The sequence below is a fragment of the Sabethes cyaneus genome, chromosome 2 (genome assembly GCF_943734655.1).
Source record: "Sabethes cyaneus chromosome 2, idSabCyanKW18_F2, whole genome shotgun sequence".
In the NCBI taxonomy this organism is placed as follows: Eukaryota; Metazoa; Arthropoda; class Insecta; order Diptera; family Culicidae; genus Sabethes; species Sabethes cyaneus.
In genome coordinates, this window is record NC_071354.1 from 171,387,605 (window position 1) to 171,410,105 (window position 22,501).

The 22,501-nt window shown below is 40.6% G+C and overlaps 1 protein-coding gene across 2 annotated transcripts; it reads right to left on the reverse strand.

Annotated features, from left to right (window-relative positions):
- Window positions 1-749: 749 nt before the first annotated feature.
- On the reverse strand, window positions 750-21,017 carry LOC128734798 (protein transport protein Sec24A). 2 transcript variants are annotated; one of them, XM_053829150.1, is made up of 15 exons: window positions 20,767-21,017; window positions 6,545-7,905; window positions 6,379-6,481; window positions 6,190-6,316; window positions 6,019-6,128; window positions 5,716-5,947; window positions 5,497-5,654; window positions 5,365-5,438; window positions 5,148-5,299; window positions 3,308-3,561; window positions 2,884-3,249; window positions 2,614-2,822; window positions 2,446-2,543; window positions 2,244-2,382; window positions 750-2,176 (listed from the first exon to the last, which is right to left on the reverse strand). In XM_053829150.1, the coding sequence occupies exons 2-15, from the start codon at window positions 7,891-7,893 to the stop codon at window positions 2,065-2,067; spliced, it is 3,483 nt and encodes a 1,160-aa protein (XP_053685125.1). In that variant the 5' UTR covers window positions 7,894-7,905; window positions 20,767-21,017; the 3' UTR covers window positions 750-2,064. The 2 variants fall into 2 exon arrangements, with proteins under 2 accessions (XP_053685125.1, XP_053685124.1); XM_053829149.1 differs by having other exon boundaries at window positions 6,545-7,909.
- Between the last annotated feature and the right edge of the window lie 1,484 nt (window positions 21,018-22,501).

Genomic DNA, 22,501 nt, shown 5'->3' on the forward strand with positions numbered 1-22,501 from the left:
ACACATACATATTCTCATTTCTCTCTGAGCTCGATTGTTGTTGAGTATAGGGGCCGCAAATTCCAAAATTTGAGTTGCCACCCGTTATTTTGGACGGGCGTTACGCGTACGCTATTTTGAGCATTTCCGTTTGATGTTGCCGTAAATGTTCAAGCGTACGCGTAATGTCTATCCAAAATTCATAAATCACCGTATCTATGATGGAATGCAAATGGATGACGGTAGACGAACAAACAATGAATTGCACCAGCCACTTGGAGAACCACAAAGTACCCTTTAATAACCATTCAGAAGTATTTGTGAAGTAGCCACTAGAAGAACCACCCATCGGCCATACCGCGGGGATCGGTGATCGGGCGACTCCGGTAGGCTGGGCACGTTATAAGAATGTAGGACATTACCCCAGCAAAAAGGATTGTCGTCAGGCGGCATCGAGCAAAATGGATCGACCAAGTGAAAGCCGAATTACGGACCCAACACAGATTTCTCGATTAGCCGCCCCTCTACCTCACGATTCATTCCATTTGTCGAAAATTTAGATCCCTTACCCTAACCCAAACCAGACGTGTGATTGAAAATATATTAATAGGCAATCAATAACTTCGATAGACTCCTAACTTATGGATTATGCCTTGATAATTATTGTAGTTAAGGTGGTCGCCATTTATGCACCTATCTGCAGATGGACAAGGAAAATTGTCACCATACGTGTGCGCAATTAATTCGTAATGCAGCATTTTTATGTCATAACTCTTTAATTACTCCCAATAAACATGTCTTCCTAAGATTTTATACATAATGACATGCTCACGCATACATCAAATACTTCTCGTTTTCTTTTATCCACGTATTTTTTTTTTAGAAATTATCCGATTAAACTATCAGTTTCGTATAGAGCTGGTACACGTTGTTGAATAATAAGTTGTAGATGGATCATACAGAACTAATATAGAACCTAAGCCGAGTCTGTGAAGACGAATGCCGCAAAAGTTACTTTTGAATATTTCATTTTTAACAAATTCTCTTTAGCAAATGCATCATACAGTAAACAAAATGTTGAATTATAAAAGCGCACTGGAGGTTCTGTTGAATTCGGAAAACATAAAAACAGATTACGGAATATACGACATCCGTCTTCAAAATATGCTGCAGAACAAAAAAGAACTAAATAATATGGTTTTTTTCGTGGTGCAACGCATTCATACTAAGCTTAATTATATTTACATGATGAAATAGACATTTTTTCGAATAAACATTATAATCAAATAGTTCTATACAGCGGGTCCAATAAATCTTGCTTATGATCGGATATCGTAATTACAAAAAACATTAGTAATAAGCAACAATGTCTTATACACAATTATCCAAATTCCGAATACCATACTTTAACGAGAGTACTGGTTTAGCTGTTCAATGCAGTACTGATACTATCAAATTTAAAGTGGAAGCAAGGAACCGGATGGAACTACTTAACACGTAAAAAGTTGCAAATATTACAATCTAATTTCTGAAAGATTTCGTTTTGCAATTTGCATGTTGTTTGCATCTTCATACAATTAGAAACATTATCTATCAAATAAAGTTTCTGTGTTGAACAGTTGTTGTTTTTTTTTCAGTATTGTTTTCCTACGTTTTGTTAGTTTTATATGTATCAGAAATAACTACTATAATCACCGTCTGTTGAAAAGAGTTTTATTTTGCATTATTGTTGCTGGGATCTTGCTTTTACAGCTGTCTAACTAATTAATTCTTGTTTTTTTCGCCTATTGTAAAATTCGCAGCTGTTCAAGAACTACTGGTTGGCCTATTACAGAAACTCTACCGTATATATTATGATCATTGATTACTATATTTTACACTTTCAACCATTGATTATCTAGAATTTATTTTCTCACAATTTTTTATCTATGGTACATGATTTCCTACGGTTTCGTGTCCTATTTTCTTTCGTAAACGAATAGATAGATAAAATTTGCTCACCATCTATATGCTCCAGTTTTAACAGAATCTCGATTGTTAATTGTTAATCACTTCTTTCTAATAGTACACCATGCTAGCATTCGTTTATTTTACTTGTGTCCTGAGGTGCTGCAGGAACTCGTAATAGGACACAGAGCTTTGGTTCCTGTCGTCGACAAACTTTTCCACTAACAGCGAGCGGAATTGACTCGTATCTCTGCAAAAAAAAATAAAAATTAAGGTTAATGATAATTCTAGACGGTGATAATCGACGAAACCGGTACCTGATGACTTGTATGTATGTAGAGTACGGTTTTTCTTCGTTGATGCTATCGATAAATGCAAACAATGCTTCACTGGCAGGTGTTTCTCTGCTTGGCAGTTCAAGGCAGAAATCTGGAATCTCTGATACGTTGTTAATTCCTATAAATAAACAAAACTTGATAACTGTTTGTTTCATACCACTTTTCTGAACCTTTCTCTTACCTAAAACATCATTGAGAATATCCGGCGAAGCGTTAGATCCAACATAGATAAAAATATGAGGACCACAGTCTAGCAGGAACATGGACCGTGAATCGAGCCTAATATGAAAATAGGAAAGAAAAAAACTAATTGATGCTATTCTGCGACTGCAATGAATCATTTACTTACTTTTCCGCTGATAACTGTAATCGGGGAGGTTCCACCAGCTGTGCTTCACCGTCGCTGCTTTCCCGTGTTGCACTAACAAGCAGACTATCAAGCACATAAAAGTCTGGATAGATGTATCGTATCAGCTGATCCAGAGGCATTGTTTTCATTTCATTCATAGCAAATACTCTATCGTCCAGCCGGGTGCTTGTGCCGACACGAAAAGCGGCCTAGGAAATCATAATAATTATTAAAACCATCTCTCTTTTGAAAAATCATTAAAATTCCTACATGCTTCATCAGTGCCAAAATGTACAACGGTAGCAACGAGAGATTCTCCGGCGCTACAATCGTGCCTGAATTCTGCGGCAGATTTTGTGCAGTTTTAAAAGCACTGAAAATATCCACGCTTGCATTGATAAAGGCATCTCTGGCATCGGACAGGTTTGAACTCAACGATCGATCTACCGCCATTTTGGCCAGTAAACCAACTATACACTGCGCGTCAGCGGAATACATAACCTCCGACAGGCTGGCCGTCACCGGTACGCAAAGCGTGTGCACCCTGATTCTCCTCTCCGCCCTGCTGCTAGTGTAGAGCAACGCCGCTTGGAAGCATATCGTTTTACACTCGGCCAAGCTTTCCTCGTAGGTGATCTGACAAATTTAAGTATTAGATGGCATTTGTTTTGTTCAACAACCGTTCGGAACTTACCTGCATTCCAAAACCGGCATCCGGATTAACGTTAGGCAATGAAAGAAGATCCGTCGAACGTACGAAAAAGTTACCGTGGAATGTGTGGATTGCTAAACCGCGAGTACAGCGTACTCGCATGACCGCTTCAAAACCAATCTTTCGGGTAAGATAACGTTCAAAGCACTTCTGCAACGTTTTCACCAGCTGAGGTTTAGTTTCGCTATACAGCGGTATGTGATGCATGCAGCCTCCACTAAACTTACTAACTCCAGCTGAAATTATTTAAATGTGGCATGCGTTAGACTTAGCAGAATCATAACAGTTTGCTAGATTACATGTTAAAAACTATAGACATTTCGAGAGTTTCATAAAATAATTTTTGGTTATTAACGATTTTAAATTTAGTAACATTTAGGCATTTGTACGTGGGTGCAGTTAATAGGACTCGCCGAGCTACGGACCAATTTTTAACCATCTGACAAATCTTGGCAGTATGTGCCCACGCATCACATCTTTACTGATTTCAAAGCAGCATACGGTACAGTCGGTCGAGTCCAGCTATGGAAGATAATGTACGAACATGGTTTTCTGGGTACATTAACGCAGCTGAATGGATCGAGTGATTGTTTCGTGCGCATCTCGGGGATACTCTCGAGTCCCTTCGAGACGCGGCGGAAGTTGAGACAAGATGGCGGCTTATCCTGCATGCTGTTCAACATCGTTCTTGAGGGGGTGATCCGACAAGCATTCATCGAACAGAGGATTTTCACCAAGGGTGACTAACTCCTAGGCTTTACAGATGACTTTGATATCATAGCCAGGAACATTGCGACGGTGGAGGATAAATTGAGATAAATGCGTTAAAGACCAAATACATGAAAGGAAGTGGCACAAAGGAAACAAACGCGTGGTTCACACGGACGGTAACCTTTGACGGCGACGAACTAGAAGTGGTAGATGTGTTCGTGTATTTGGGATTGCTAGTGATCGCGGAAAACAACCAGTAAGGAGATCCAGTAGCGCATTCAAGCTGAAAATCCGGCCTAATTTGCCCTTCGCAAAACGCTACGGTCAAGAAGCATACGCCACCGTACGAAGCTGACAACATACAACCCCTTATTAGACAGGCAATTCTCTATGGATTTGAGGCCGTGGTGCTGCTCACGAAAGACATACGCGTCCTTGCCATGTTCGAGCGGAGGATACTACGAGCGATATTTGGCGGAGTACAAACTGAAAGAGGAAAGTGGAGGAGACGTATTAATAACGAGCTAACAAGCACTGCTTGGAGAAATTCCCATAATACATCTGGCGAAAGTCGAAAGGCTACGGCAGGCCGGACACGGCGTAAGGATGCCGGATGACAGTGCGACGACAACAGTTTTCTTCAATAACTCCACCGGCACTGTGAAAAGGTGGGCTGAACATACAAGATGGCTCAACCAGGTTGAAAGTCATTTCCGACTTCTGTTGTTGGAATCCAAGACAAAAACATCCCTGGTCTCCAATTTTTCAAAATATTTCAAAGGAAACTTTCCAGTTTTCTCGGATATCGCTTATTTCAGAAAATCAGTATCGCAGAACAAGAAAATATTCATGAAAATTTAGACAAATTCTCTCTACAATCCAGAAAGAATATTATGTGAGTGAACAAAAACTCCAAAAAACCTCGAAAAACTGAAGATTTCTAGGAAAACAAAAGACTGCAAATTTCCAATATATTGATTTCGTTCATAAGTCCGTCAACTATGATACCTGCGTAAAGAATCGTTAAAGTCTGGCACCTTTCGGCCAATATTGTACGAAAATTTGGAAAAATTCCTTTTTATAACAAAAACAGTCATAGGCAGATACTCACAAATTGTTGCTAGATCACAGTACTGACTATTCAGCAAGAACAAATCGACGGCAATCTGCTGTGCAGAACAGTCGAGCGCAAGACGCTTGTAGAAATCTGTTGCCGGTCCTAGATGAGCAACATCCTTAGAGGAACGATTATTTGGATCCTCCCTGAAAATGAGATTGTTACGGATAAAATCGCTTCAAAATTAGAAGCCACTACAACCAGAACTAACCTTGACTGCAGGGCACCGGGCCCATAATTGGGTAGACAACATTGAAACACTGTTACGCGTCCTCCCGATACGCTCTGTCAAATACGATATGCTAATAAGTAGTTCATATTATAATTTTATGCAGTTTTTTACCATGAGCTTCTGTGCTACTTGCAGCGCAGCTCCAAGTGCACTGTGAGTGTCGTGAGTTTGTTCGAATCGCTTAGGCAACTGCGTCAGCAGATCCTTAATCAATTCCTTACATTCCTTCAGATTGACGAGTAAGTTATCCGGATATGGCAGAAATACATCTACAAATGACAACAAAATGTATATTTTTGTGTGCAAAAGCAACAAAAAAAAAGCTTTTACCGTCAACTTCCAGCACTGTAACCTCATGAGGTTGATTGTATCCCTCGGCGATGTTGTAAAAGTGAATCGCACTGTTGTATGCTATAAAGCCGACTTGGGTCCGCGCATCACCAGGTAAATTTTCAAGCTGCTCCGTGAGGACGCTACAAACAGTGTGCAAATAACCAGTCTGTTGCGCCAAAGAAGATACGTCCAACAGGAATAGATAGATCGCAGGTTGTGGCGGTCGAAGCTGAATATAAAAAGCATAGCATTGTTAGCATGTTAGCAATAGTGGCAGTTCTCAACTGCAAACAACCATACCATATACTCCGAGGGAGCGATGAATTCTATTGTGCTGGATTTAATCTCAGGTCGTCTGGTTGGATCGCCGCATGTTTTCGTTACTGGATCGTACTGAAACTCTTCGGGCACTGGAGAAGATAGAGGATTACGTAAATGTGTTTGTTTACTTGCAAACCTCAAAATACCTACATTCATTAACTCGATAACACAAGTTACACTTCCACTTTTTACTATCGACAAAGAAAACGAACGGGTTGATGTACGTTCGGCAGGCACGACAGCGCACGATTGTGTTGCACGAAATAACGGGCAGGTTCTTGGAATTACAAACAAAACATTAATTAGTTTAGTACGGATCAGCATAAAATGGACACTTACATTCAGGTCCCGAAATGGATGAATAAGCACACCCAGTGGTAGACGTGACTTTTGCAGCAGTTGATTAGACTCCGGTATTTTTGTTAACGTGCATCTAAATATACTGAAATTTGAAAGAAGGTTTATTCGTCGTTCAATACTAACAAACAAAAAACTTTATACTCACTCTGAATGGCAATTGACTGCTTCCTGGAAAGGATGATTCAGGTGAATGGGGGGTGGTCGAACTTTCTCCGTTGGCAAAATGTGCCGATTCTGCAGCAGATCTACCGTATTGTTACCCCATAGACGATTGAAACCGGACTTCACAACATTATTATATTGTGGATCTTGGTATGGTTGCTGCTGCTGTTGCTGTTGTTGAAAGTTGGCACCGTAGGGTTGTTGCTGCTGGTGCTGATGATAATGCTGGTGTTGATGTGGAAGATGGCTGTGCTGATGCGGTTGCTGTTGTTGGTAATGCTGAGCGGGGTGAGCATTGGGTGGCTGATATTGTTGCGGTTGGTTTTGGTAGTAGGTTGGAGTCTGTGTTGCAGGCATAGTGGGTATGGTCTGTGATGGGTACATGGGCCTTTTAGCAGGTGCTGACGTTACCGATGGCGTAGCAGCAGCTGATGACATTGGAGGCATTACCTGGTATGGTTGTCCCACGGGAGGCCCGTTAGGATGTTGTGGCTGAGGGGGCATCTGTGTTGCGGGTACATAATTACCGTTATAATTTTTTTGCGGTTGATTTGAATGCTGCCCAGCGAGTGGCGGCAATTGTTGGTTCGGGTATTTGTTAACAGAAATCGGCGGTTGTGGGGTACCCGTGCCGTTTGAATGACCCATCTGTTGCTGTGCCGATGGTGGCCGATTGATATTTAAGTTTTGCATACTACCAACTAAGTTGTTTGCTGGGCCATTCACTGGCACCTGACCTAGATTGGGTGTAGATGCATTTAGTGGAGTTGAAAGGCCAGATGCAGTTCTGGGTGGGGTGTTTATCGACGCAGTATTCATCCCACTAGTCCAGTTACTATTGGAGTTGAAATTGTAATTGCCAGGTACCGGTGCATTGACCGGTTGATTTTGACTAGAGGGTGGCTGGGTAGTATCCGGTCGAGTTCCAGCTACCGGAGGCAACTGTGACGCAGGTATGGTTCTACCGGCAAACGCAGGGGACGACGTCCTTGACGAATTAGCGCTATTTCCATTAGAGATTAGATTCGCCATTCGATTGCTTTGCGGCGGCAATTGGTTGTGGGCTAGCGGCGTTTGATAGGACGGTGGTCCATTCTGCACAGGAGCCACTGCAGAAGAAATTGGTAATCCATGTTGTTGCATTCCACCCGCCATAGGCGGTGGTTGCGACGGACCATTCATCGCAACATTCTTTACGAGATTTTGTTGTTCCACATGTGACGCCGGATGGGGCTGCGAAGAAGGCGGATAATGTTGTTGCTGTTGCTGCGGTCCATTGGTCGTCGTGGGGTATCCGTTCATCATTCCATAATATTGTGATGTACTGGACATTATATGTCCGTCCTTGCTGAAAAATTCAACATAAAACATATAATTATTGCATTCTATTTTCTTAAGACGGCCGTTGTGCTCTCAAAAGTACAAGTTCTTACAATGTTGGAAAAGTAGCATTGATATTTGTTCGAGTTTTCGAGCTCAGTTAAGCGACCAAGTCGTACCTCTAACCTGCTAGAAAAAGAAGTTGCCTATGCCATTATTCCCGTTTGTAATAATAACACCACGGTGTAGGGATTATTGCTTATCTTATCTTATCTTATTAATACCATCACAGCCACAATTAAGGATTCCTGGAAATAATTTCAATTATTTCTAATCATAGAAATATTTCAAATTATTTTCTTGTCTGTATTAGCATTTGCATGATTTGATATCAGAAATATAATGCAAATGTTTAATCGTCCAGGCCAACTGTGAAGTATTACCGCGAATACGATGACTCGAAATAAATCTTATGTGAATAAGTTATTCATACATAGATACATTTCAAAATCAACAAGGGAAGAAGAAACGGGGACGTCTTGTACCAACCGTTTCTGATTAACTGTAACTTTGTTTCGTTGGGAGTATCTTTGCTAATAAAGGTTAATGATACTCCGGGCCCACGGGAATGAACTTATGGTGTAGGGACTATTGCCGCTTGAAACACTTATTATCCAGATCCTGCAGCAGCAGCAGCAGCAGCAGCAGCAAATGACAAATAAACCAGCTTCTTCAAAAGCAGTAGCAGCAGCACACATTCATCAGTCAGCACCAAATGCCATCCGAAACATTCAAGTCCAAATACCAAGAAACCTCGAAGCGAACCTAAATTGTTTCACCAGTAAAGTCAAAGTTTCCGCGCTACTCCCGAAGATGCTTCCCGTCTGGATAATCCGGCCAAAGTGCGATTGCTAATGCGCAATCTCGGCATGGCGTAAGCCGAGTTTTATTTTGCCGAAAGGATAGCCAAACTTAAAGGTTAAACTTAAGCCGACGGATGATTTTAATTAGGTTAATTTGGTTACAATAACAACATATTCAGTAGGTTGAACATGTAACATTATGTACTGAACCAAAAAAATACGACTCCAAACTCTAAATAGTTATATAGCTTAAACTGGCATTATAGAACAAGATGCAAACGATGTTTCTGGGAGTGACGAAAACTGGAGTCTGAGGGTGGCGAAAATAAATCTTGGGGGTCGAAAACTGGTGACTGAACATGCATTACAACCTTGTCACGTGGCTTAACAATGAAACTTTTCGTTTGACTATATGTTTCAAGATTTCATAATCATAATCATTCAATCATTTCATAATCATTTCATAACGTTGATGCTCGTTGAAAACCAAGGTCGAATCTTTTGTTTTATCCAATACTAGCCAACCCGACAAACTTTGTATTGCCACAAATTAACCTGTGTTGTACATAAATCATGAATCTCGGATGATCTTTGTCACAATCTCGAGTTTTGCAAGTTTCTGAGGAGTTCAACCTTAGATGATTCATTTTGGCAGCTACGTATACGTAACTATGAAAGCATCCCAGGTAACCAATAAGCATCACCAATGCTGTTCAAATGTAGGCCAATAAGCATTTAAGTCGCCTTAAATGCTACTTAAATTCTTTTTTTACAAAATATACAGCTACTTTACTGATAACCTTCTGACAATGCTAATTTACAGCTAATTACCGACACGAAGAATTTGAATACAATTTTGGATGCCAATTTACAGCACCTTGACAGCAAAAGCTAATATACAACAACCTGCAGTATAAAATGCCAGATACGCTGATTTGCAGCTTATGTTAATGCTTATTAGTTACCAGCTTATTAGTCTCGAATTTCTCGAGCTCGATTAGTTTTTGAGTTTCGCAAAAATTTCTGTTTTGTTTGTATGAGAGTCCATATCCCCCTACTACAGGGGTGAGAGGTCTCTAACTATCATAAAATAAATTCATGACTCCAAAATCTCCCAAATGCCAAATTTGGTTCCATTTGCTTGATTAGTTCTCAAGTAATAAAGAAATTTGAATTTCATTTGTATGGGAGCCCCCCTCTTAAAAGGGGAAGGGGTCGCAATTCACCATAGAAAAAATTTCTGCCATCTAAAACTCCCACATGCCAAATTTGGTTCCATTTTCTTGATTACTTCTCGAGATAAGAGGAAATTTGCATTTCATTTGTATGGAAGCCCACCCTCTTAAAGGGGAGATGGGTCATAACTCGCTTTCTAAAGAGGAGAGGGGTCTCATTGTCTCAATTCACCATAGAAAAAAAATCTTGCCTCCAAAACAACTTACATGTCAAATTTGGTTCCATTTGCTTGATTAGTTCTCGAGTTATGAGGAAATTTGTTTTTCATTTGTATAGGAGCCCCCCTCCTAAAGTGGGGAGCGGTCCTAATTCACCATAGAAAATATTCTTGCCTACAAAAACACCCACATGCTATATTTGGTTCCATTTGCTTGATCAGTTCTAGAGTTATGGGGAAATTTGGATTTCGTTTGTATGGGAGCCCCCTCCTAAAAAGGTAAGGGGTCCTAATTCATCACAGAAAAAATTGTTGCCTCCAAAAATACCCACATGCCAAATATGGTTCCATTTGCTTGATTAGTTCTCGAATTATGAGGAAATTTGTATTTCATTTGTGTAGAAGCCCCTTCTCTTAAAGTGGGGAGGGGTCCTAATTCACCATAGAAAATATTTTTGCCCTCAAAAACTTTCATATGCCAAATTTTGTTCCATTTGCTTGATTTGTTCTCGAGTTATGAAGAAATTTGTATTTCATTTGTATAGGAGCCCCCCTCCTAAAGTGGGAAGGGGTCCTAATGCATCATAGAAAAAAATTTTGTCTCCAAAAACACCCACATGCCAAATTTGGTTCCATTTGCTTGATTAGTTCTCGAGTTATGAGGAAATTTGTATTTCGTTTGTACAGGAGCCCCCCCTCTTAAAGTGGGAAGGGGTCCTAATTCACCACAGAAAATATTCTTGCCCTCGAAAACCTTCACATGCCAAATTTGGTTCCATTTGCTTGATTAGTTCTCGAGTTATGAGGAAATTTGTATTTCATTTGTATGGAAGCCCCCCTCTTAAAGGGGAGAGGAGTCATAATTCCCCTTCTAAAGAGGGGAGGGGTCCCAATTTACCATAGAATAAATTCTTGTCACCAAAAACACCGACATGCTAAATTTTGTTCTATTTGCTTGATTAGTTCTCGAGTTATGCAGAATTTTGTGTTTCATTTGTATGGGAGCCCCTCCTCTTAGTGGGGGGAGGGGTCTCTAACCATCACTAAAACCTTTCCTGGCCTCAAAAACCTCTACATGCAAATTTTCACGCCGATTGGTTCAGTAGTTTTTGATTCTATAAGGAACATCCCGACAGACAGACAGACAGAAATCCATTTTTTTTTTTTTTTTTTTTTTGAGTGGTTTTAACCCAAAGGGTCATTCACCACAAATCCATTTTTATATATAAGAAGTCGCAACTGGTAATTCCATTTCTGGGTCTAAAACTGACTGTCCCAGATTTTTTTTATATTACTAGTCTTCGAAATTTCGTACAGACAGTTCTTAGTAATTACTTATTCTAAGTTTGAAAGTAGTCCGAGTAACATTAAAATCATAATCGTCAGAAACAGTATTGAATACACGACAACATACGTCAAATGGATTGTTTTGAACGAACTGAGTACGGTGCAATGGAAGCCTAAAGAAATCAGCTCGTGGAGTATGCCGGATTCGACTTAGGAGCTCCGGGCTGTTGATATTACCTCCTAGCAGATCAAAGATGAATAGTCGTTGCAGCAAAGCCCTCCTATTCGCTAACGTTGGCAGGCGTATTAAAACGCATCGATGTTCTTAAGGAGGCAGTCGAATTGGATCAATCCCAGGGCAGCAACCGCAGAGCGTACCGAACGAAGTGACGCTGGATTCGTTCGATCCGGTTGATATGGACAGCGTGGTAGGGCGCCCATACAAGCGCCTCGTACTCAAGGATACTGCGTACAACCGCACAGTAGAGAGACTTCAAGCAATAAGAGTCGGTAAACTGCTGCGTATTCCTTTTTATGAGGCCCAGAATAACGTACGCTTTAGCAGTAGTAGCTGTAATGTGCTGAGTGAAACACAATTTGTTGTCTAGAAGAATGTCCAGATCTTACCCAGAATCGACTCGGGTGATTTTCCTAGTTCATAAGGCCCTTCATTTCCAGTTATGTCAGAATTGTCCGTTCAGTTAGCTCCGAGGTATGATGCTGGCCTAACAAGCCAGTCGTCGTATGTTCGAAACTCCACTGAACGATGCCGCTACAGAGTTAATAGGATCTTTGCACTAGTCCCGTAATTTTCCTGTACTCTAATAACCGGCTGCGAAGTCTGTCGATAAAGAAGGGTTAAGTCAAGATCTTTATACCGATGGCTTTGCTTTGCTTTCGGATGGCCAAGAACCCAAACCAGATAGACGGTCAGAATGCTTAATTCTTCTAGTTGAGTGTGGCAGGTGATGACTGTTTTAGATTTTGTCACAATTAGCCACATAATTGCAAAGATTTCAGCTTTAAAAACGGTGCAGTAACTAACCAATTAATAGGATTCCTCCAATTCCAGCTCACGGCAGTAAACACCAGCACCAGCGCGACTTTCGTACAAGGAACTGTGGGTATAACAGACCACATAGACGGAAATTTTCCTTTCCATGTAGGCTTACAACCACTCCCCTATCCAGGTCGAAAAAGTTACACGCTTTGGAGCGCCAGAAAACATCATTTCGATCTAGACGCCTCGATAGCCGCGCATGCCCCAAAAATCGTGCGACAAAAGAATAAACGGCTTGTTGAGAAGCAGCTCGTTGGAGGATTCCAAGAAAAGTACCTCTGCTTACATCTCAGCATCTCTCTCAGCAGCTCCAACCTCGACTGAAACTCGCTAAGGAACATCCAAGACTGGATTGGACCCGAAAATGGTAAGAAATGGCGGAAAATTCTATGGTCTGATGAAACAAAAGTGAATTTGACTGGATCCTATGGAAACTCCTGGGTTCGTCGTCCAATTAACTCTGCTTTTAAGCGTCAATACACACAAATAAAATAATTTAAACATGGAAAAGGAAATATCATGATCTGGGGATGTTTCTCTTGGTGCGGAGCTGGTCCAATTTTTGTGATAAAATCAATAATGGCTTGGACGTGTAGGCTGAGATCTTAGAAACTGCAATGCAGCGCAATGCGGAATAAGCAATACCGTTAAAATGGAAGCTTATGCAAGATAATGACCCTAAATATACTGCTCGATCGATCAAGAAATGGTTTGAAGATAACAAAATTAATCTTCTGCAAAGGCCGGTACAATCACCTGATCTGAATCCAATAGGGAACCTATGGCAGATCGTTAAAAATCCAGTAAGTCAAAGAACAATTGTTGAGTCCAGGCCGCGAAGAGTAGGTGAAGTTATTCAAAACAACGGTTATACTACCAAATATTCTTGATTGGGGCTAAGAGAAACAGTTTGCCAAAGAAAGTAATTTTTGGTCTTATTTTTTTTTGCTTATTTTTTGACAGCTTTATTTGTTTAAAAGGTAAATTCTTTTTTACAACGGTCAGATCACTTCTAAGATGTGCTTATTCTTTTATAGCGATAATAAACGAGTTTCCTATAGGAAATCCAATTCAATCCACTGGTTTTATTAAATCTTTTGTTACCAGGCTTGGGATAATTTGATAAGCGTTGATCTTATTGTTTTGTCCGTCTACTGTTTAATTATTATTCTAACACATACACATTTCTCCTCCGATTTGCCGGTTCCATGAGTTTCTGTTTCTATCCACTTATTAGAAATACCAGTTTTTCCTACCTCACTATTATAAAAACTGTGTAATTAATTGCTATGGGTTGCTTTAAGCCGAAACAGACACTGTTGAAACCTGCGGTTCAAAGTTGACATACGTCTCTTTCAGAATAATAAATAAAAGACGGAATTTATCCTTTTTCTAAATTCTTTATGGCAATCCATAATAACGAATTGATCTCGCTTGCGCTTGCGCTAATCAAATCGAATAGAGCATGGTTTGTTTCAGAGCATGCGCTCATAAAGCAGCAAAATGCTTAAACAGCGATTCGCTCGCGTTCCTTAGTATACGATGTAGTAGTTTCTAAGCGTAAAAGTTGACGACAGTTGGCGTCCTGACCTTTAAAATCAACGGTTTTGCTTACTCATATGAAGATAAGATAAAAGTCTACGAACAGTAGGTATACACAACGGCTGGCGAAACCGAGAAAAGATTTTAAAATGCTTGAAATCGACAATGTTTGCAATCGATAATGCAATAGCAGCTAGCACTCTAATACCACAGAGAACAGACTACCAGGTAATCGACAAAAAGTGTGTAAAAGGTTTTTATGTAATCTACGAGTAATCCTTCAATAGAGCACCCCTCGAACAGTAAGTGGCAAACTAAATCTTGATGTCGCTGCCATCGCTGCTATGTAACTCCAGCACAAAGAAATATAGATAAAGGTACATGGATATATTTTTATGTGTTTGGCAAACTATTTCTGGAGGGCGCTACCGACAGATTTTACACACAAAAAATCGATTACTTCCTTCGAGTCTGTTAATCTGTTCTCTGTGCTAATACTAGCTTGCGTGGTCTAAAACATTGAATAGGAAACAAGTTGCTAAACTATCGGAGGCACACCACCTTCGCGGTGAAGTTTCAATTCACTATAAATTACGGAATGTGTGGAGAGCATCATACTGTTTGATTGAGTTAGTATAGCGTAAATACTATAAACCTAGCTGAAGAGTCAAGTGATGACGACAAACTCTAATCATTCGCTATTGAATGAATGAAGCAACTTAGCGCAAAGCACTGCGGAAAGAGATTGGCCAAAGCATGTTCAGGCTGTATGGTGTAAAGGATTGTGAATCAGTTATAGACATAAACCATTTACAGAATTACTGAAATTCTTTATTAGGTATATTTTGGGACTGTAATCTTGAATAGATCAGTGTTCAAATCAGGGTCCCTAATTTTAGCTACTAGTACCATTGTTTAAGAATGACGAAGTAAGCTTCAACGGCTTTTAGTATAGGTTTATTTCCCACATACACAAATGGCATCGTAAAAACGTATACAGCCATCTATTCCGCATTCACGTGCTTGCTACAGCAATTTCGTTCCTACCGTCCCACGAACTTGACCGTGCGTTGAGGCCGGCAATGCGTTCAAATGCTGTGCCTGGCTGGCATGCAACTAGACACTTTATTGTGAGTGAGCGCATTCTAGGCTTTTTTACTCGTGCTCCACACAACACATCGAGCCACCAGCGATGACGCAAATTAAGTTTTTTTACGCTGCAAAATGACCAGCAGCAATTCACAAAATTTCAACGCGAAAGGCCTCCATTTTTGCAGTAGAATGTGGACAACGACAAGCGACGTGGCAATCGCTGTTGAAAGTGCGAGTGATAATGATTTGTACTTTATTCGCGGAACGCGCCTGAACTAAGTAAGACGCATATTAAAAAGCAATGCACCGTGTCGTATCAAACGAGAAGCAGTGAAGAACAAATAATCAAGCACTACAAGTGGCTTAAACCACCAACAGTTGAATAGCCACTCTCCGCGATGATTTAACGAAAAATATATCATTAGGAATCACCTCGAAACCACCTGTGGATTTTCGAATACGTCATCATGACGAACATTGCGTATGAATAGACTCTGTACACTGAATGTGCCAAGCAATTTGACGAAACGCTTCGAAAAAAAACTGTATCTGCCAGTGAACTTAACCCCATTTTCACAGTATGCGTAGACTTTTATTTATACAATAAAACGTAACATGCGTAAACAGAACACTAACAGGATACCGACGAGAAGGTGAAATGCTAACGAACGCTCTTGAAAAGTAACAACCAACACAATTACAAATACCTACAGAATACCAAATGGGTTCTTAAATCTAAAATTAATTTTAGGTATTTAGAAATTTTTCTCGAAATATTACGTGTGAATGAACTGTGAAGAAACAGGCGGCTCCACTTAAACCCACAACTGAACCAGGATTCAAGGTCAATAATCATGAAATAAAGGCCACAGTTTAGTCTGAATGTTATGTTTCAAAAATAACTGCAGACGTGTCAGCAACCTTTCCTATAAATATGGCATGTGAGTCCCTTCAGCCAATCGGCAGGAAAATCTTCATCGGCTCGTACCCTTGGGATAATCCTATGGATTGAGCAGTCCAACTGTTCGCTTCAGACTTTCGAAATTCGGGCGTAGTCAGCTGTTTGATCGCTTTTTCTTTAAAACCCATCCAAAGTTGGTCGCACCACAATTGGTCATTCCTTTTGACGTATGCTGTGCTGATATTTCTGGCGGCGACGAAGCCTCTTTACGGGGAGCTTCAACATTTCAATGACTCTAGCTGCTCCAATGAGTCATCTTTACAGTTTATCCGTCAATGCAGGTGTGTTATTTTCAGCATGGAAATGAATATACATTTTTTCTGTATAAGAAAAACGTAAATAACTATTGAGGGATCTTTGCTTTAAGTTCGATATCGAAACTGTTTGAGCTTCTCTTGTTTGAACCAGTATTTGCATTTTTCAAGCAATACATCACTGATAATCAACATGGCTTTATACCTAAGGGCCCTAAGACTACCAATCTCTTGAATCTAACATCTTACATGATAAACCCCTTCTTCGATACCCGGTTGCAGACAGATGTTATTTACACTGATCTTTCCGCAGCTTTCGACAAATTGAATCATCGAATTGCCATTGTCAAACTGGAAAAGCTTAACATAGGTAGCCCGTTGTTGGAATGGTTCTGCTCATACCATCCGATCGCCACCTAAAGATCGTACTGCTCATTCAGGAATCCCACTAGGCAGCCATCTCTATTCTTTAATTTTCCTTATCTACTTCAATGACCTCAACTTCCTGCTTAAAGATTCGCGTTTTCAATTTACAGACGACCTTAAGTTGTACTAAAAAATTAAGAATCTTTCCGATGCCGCCGTTCTTAGAGTAGAGTACCAACGGGAGAATTAGCGTCTTTAAAAGCACGACGGAGTTGCAGGCTATAGGACCTCAGCTGGCTATGTAATCCGTATAAGACCCTGTTGGCAACCGCTATCCACCTTTTAACATCACGCCTCACATCGTTGTCACATGCCACTAACGTCGACTAAACAAATTCGTCGACCACTTCAAAAGTATCTCCACCTATCATCACCACAGCTCCAATACCCGAACGACTACCACGTTCTCTGCCAGCCACCATGTACTTTGTTTTGCGTGTACGCTTCTTCCACAGCTCTACGGTTAACACCGATGATATCGATGTCGTCCACGAATTCTAGGAGAATATGAGATTTCGTGATGATGGTACCGCTTCTCTGCACGCCTGCCTTTCGAATAGCATCTTCCAATGCAATGTTGAACAGCAAATTCGATAGTCCGTCACTTTGCTTCAAACCATCTAACGTCACAAACGATCCTCGCCCGCTATCCTGACGCTTGATTTTGAACCACCAAGGGTAGCACGTATCAGCCTAATCAGTTTTGCTGGAAAACTATGTCCAAGCACAGTTGTCTGCCATAAAGGCGCGCCACCTGGAAGTCTATAAACAAATAGTGAGTTTGCAAGTTGAATTCCCGGAATTTATCGAGGATTTGTCGCAAGGTAAACATTTGGTACGTCGTGAAGCGTCGCTCTCGAAAACCGCACTCATATTCGCCGAAAAAGGTTTCCTGTAACGGCCTCAGTCCGAGAAACAGGATGCGGAAGAGAATTTTGTATGCAGCATTGTGGAGAGTAATGCCTCGATAATTGCTGCATTCGAGTCGATAGCCGGTTTTGTAAACCCCAATATTGTCTAACTATACAGAGAAATGCTTGAAAACGTGACAGTAATTATGGATCTTGGTGTATTACGTGACTCACAACATTCCTTTAAACTTCATTATTCTCATATCATAGCGCGCGCTAATAGAAACCTTGGTTTTATTATGAGAATTGCCAGAGGGTTTACCGACCCGTATTGCTTGCGGTCATTGTACTCCTTACTTGTTCGCTCCATTCTGAAGACATCGGCCGTAATATAAAGTCCCTGAACCGAAATTTAAAGCAACCGGACTAAAGCAGTACAGGCCAGATTCCTACATTTCGCTTTTAGGTTTTTACCGTGGTAAAATCCAAACCATTTGCCACCTTTTGCTGACCGCCAACGATTGCTCGAAATCGACACACTGGCAGGCAAGGAGGCGTAATATTTTCCAAGCAGTTTTCGTGGGAAAGGTATTAACTGGAGAAATAGAAGCTCCAAACATACTATGTACCCGAAATCGATTTAAATGTACCCTCCAGAAACCTAAGATCTTGTGATTCACTGCGCATTGCATTCCACTACACTGCACAGGCTAAAACGAACCGCTTAGGTGAGTCCACAGCTTGTCCATTAACCTCAATCGTTATCGTATTTCTGTTAACCGCTTCATCTTCGGTAATCAGGTTCTCCTCCTTATCGTTGCACATAACAGTAGTTGACACGGCCCGGTTTCTGATTCCGTTGATTGTATTAAAGAAGCTTCTCGTATCGTGCCTCTCGGAGCAATTCTCTGCCTTCGCAAGAACGCAATCCCAGTGCTGGCGTTTCTTACGACGGCAAAGTCTCTTTTCGGCAGCTCTAGAATCTCGGTATCGCTCTCTACTCTAGCGTGTCACAATTGCAGCTAATATGTGAAATGTGACTTCTGGCTCGATTCTTCTCATCAGTCACTCGTTGGCACTCTGCGTCAAACCACTCACTGGAAGTGGCTGCAGCAGTTGTACCCAACACTTCTCGCGCTGCCTTGACTGTTCGTTCAGGTTCTCTCCAAGGTGTTCACCGATCCGCTCATCAGTCTTTCGAGAGTACTCTGCAGCAACTCCTTCTGCCGATAACCGCCGAATGTTTAGACGTATCTTTCTCGTTGGTTTCGATTTGAATACGTTGAACAACCGGGTGCGGATCTTGCTTACTGCGAGATAGTAGCCCGAGTCGACGTTTGGTCCCCGGAAGGCTCGCAAGTCTTCGACATCACAAAGGTACCGGCCATCACCCAGAACGTGGTCAATCTAAAAGCAGGCCTCACCATTAGAGTCTTTCCAGGTGTGCTTCCGAATGTGCCATTGTGCAAAATACGTACTACAGATTTAGTAAAGCGTAGGTAGTCTCCAATGATCATTGGGTAGCCTCCGCCATCCAAAACGCGTGTGAGCATTTGATTATGCTTTTCCTGAGGGAGTCTGCCCACCTCATCAAAAGGAGGATCCGACCGCTGATCGGTGATAGTCTTTTCTGGGAAGCAAACGGCTTTGATATATAAACTTGCTGTTGCAAGTGTGCCTTTCTTGAAGTTTTCCGGGCTTGATGAGAAGAGTCCGGAAGCCGTTATGATGACCTGATTGCAAATGGTTGCTAACTTACCGATGACGGAGTCTTAATGCCTTACAGGAGACAACCGTCTATGACTGCTTCAGCTATATATAGCAAGATACGAAGTGGAAAAATCAACCAACCAAGAAATGGACCAACCACCCAAGTGACGAGAGCAGATATCGTTGCCTGGAGCTTTGATGACTTAAGATATTGTTGGTTCTCCTAACCCCAACCAAAACGTACATACACGCAAAAATATCGTTTACCGTTATCGTAAATCAAGTTACCGATTTTCATAAACATCGATGAGGCACAGGTGATCTATGAATTACGATAATAAAGTCAGCAGATCAAATTTCTATTTCTAAACATAGTAGAAGCATTGTTCTAAACTTATTCAACTGTGCGTACCGAATTGTGCATGTTAATATCATTTTTACTTCCCTGAGACAGAGATGGTTAATTATTGTCTGGTGTGCAGATTTCCGGAAATGTCACAAATTGCATTACGCTTTACTTCCGTTCCAGTTAACTCTCTTCTGATTTAAAAAAAACGCAAGCTAATGCATGTATCTCATAGTCAATGGTGACCGAAGCGAAAGTAGCATCAATGATTACAGTATGATTAAAAAACAAGTTTGAGATTTTTTTCAATACGAACCTTCGTTCCTCTGGTTTAGTTGATTCCATAAAATAAAAATTTTCAGTTGAATTTTGGCAATTAGTATGTGAAAACATAAAAAAAGATTCAAAATATGAATATTGAATTTTACTGTGACGGAGCGGTAATCTCCGCGACTTTTAAACTATGACCGCAGCAGATTTTTTCACTTTTTTCTCAATTTTATAGCACAATGAACTCTGATACAACTCTTGATACATTAAATGCATTAGTAAGTAACATAGCCTGAAAGTTACGCCGTAAAATTTACAGTATTTTAGTAAATTTTGCATATTTTTCACCCCGATTCAAACTGTTACTACCCTCGCACGTGCCAATCAAATGGGCATTGGATGCTCGGCCTTGCACCTTCACGATACATGATGATGATACGATATTGACCTACTTCTAGAATCCGTGCCACTGCCGAACTCGAGGACGCGTCTATTAGAAGGCCAACAAGAAGCAGTCCAAATCAGAATATCGACAATCGTTGCGGTCACTTCACCACTTCACCGAGAATGTCAGACTGCAATCATTTCAAACGAATAGCCTCCGTCAAGGTAATATATTGCCCCCATCCAGCACAGGGCACGAACTCATGGAGTGGTTTGCGGAAGCAAAGAGAGATCCTATGCTCAATGACGTTTGCTTCGATAATTATTCACTTTACATTTTAGAGCTACATTTGCACAACCAAATAGTGATTTTCAAGCTACTTTTCCGACACTTTTCACTAATATATGCAATTTTCATCGCTTTTAAAGTAATCTATTCTGCTCACCTTTCTTTCTGACCAAAAGTAAAAAAAAACTACAAGAACTGAAAATTCACACTCCGAGGTAAAGATTGTACGAGCTGTTGAGCTGAGTTTCGACAGTTCGATTTCTTTAATCAACTGCAAAACATTTTCCTCTGAAACAGTCACAATTTAAACAGAATTTTCTTCGCTTTTTAGCCTATTTTCTAGGAGCGATGGAACAAAAATTACTCGCGAAAACGACAACGGATTAAGATGACGACCAAAACGCGACCAGGAAAACTCAAAACTGACAGCGAACATTACGTGGCCGCAGCTAGCACCGTTCTATCGCACTGACAGCTGGTTGATGCTGCCGGGCATAGTTTGCTTAAGAAAAGAGGAGTGTGGGCCATAGCGGGCCACTGACTAACTGAAATAATGGCACTGCTGATGGTACTTCAATTCTCGATAAAATTAAAAGAACGTGCAGAAAGAAAACGTGCGATGTATTACAGAAATGTCAAAAATGCTGTTCAAATATTACGAATACGGGTTATACCGCCCGCCATTATGACTCGTAAAAAGCTGGATAGATGAAAATCCTTCTAAAACCATTGTCATTTACTAACTTACTTACTAACCGAACTTTCAAGCTGTCTTGGGTTGACTGCATAGAACGCTAAGCTGCTTCGTAATAAACCTTCAAAAACTAAGAAAAAACAAATTTAGCAGCACTTCTATGTTCTATTTTTATACTTCTACCTAACTTCTATATTCGTTGCATTTGCCTGTTGTTGGGCTTGAACCCGGGTGTTCCGCGTTGTAAACCTATACCGATCCACTGCGTCACCTTTGTCGTATACAAGCGATGTGAATTTTGCCAATGAGTTGTTTTTAAGTAAAAGTTCATTTTAGAACTTGCAGCAGCTTTATGCAGCGCGAGTTAATTATAGAACATAAAGTTTGGAGTTAGGCAATTAACTATAGTAGTGAGAGACCGACAGCATATGCTACACAACACAACACAATAATGAAGAGCATTACATTCTAATTTATATTTGTAATTAGAAATGTGCGAGGATTAAATTTATTCAAGTGAAATAAAAATAATCAATCTCCAATAGTTTCAGGTTCTGCTGGTTTGATCACCAGAAATATAAACAAAAAAGCAGCACGCAGAACTTGTTAGAAACTAAAGTTACTTCAGAACTTCATGTAGCATCCTAATAGCTTTGAAGTATCTATGAAGTACTCGCAGCACTTCTTAAAGCATTAAGTTCCACGTATACTTGATATACACTACCAAGCAGCAAGAAAGTTCCACGGTACTGAATCTGAACTAATTATGAACTTTCGAGTTCGCGTGTCAAGTAATATTTGAACTTTTGGTTGCTTGGGCAGAGAACAGACTACCAGGTAATTGACAAAAAGTGTGGAAAAGGTTTTTATGTAATCTACGGGTATTCCTTCAATAGAGCACCCCTCGAGCAGTAAGTGGCAAACTAAATCTTGATGTCGCTGCCATCGCTGCTATGTAACTCCAGCACAAAGAAATATTGATAAAGGTACATGGATATTTTTTATGCGTTTAGCAAACTATTTCTGGAGGGCGCTACCGACAAATTTTACACACAAAAAATCGATTACTTCCTTCGAGTCTGTTAATCTGTTCTCTGTGTGTGAGGTACGATAATTTTTGTTGATTTTTCTTCCAAGAGTTATGTCTGTTTGTCTGTGATGAGATGTTAGCTACACGAAAAATGTATCCAGCTTTTTT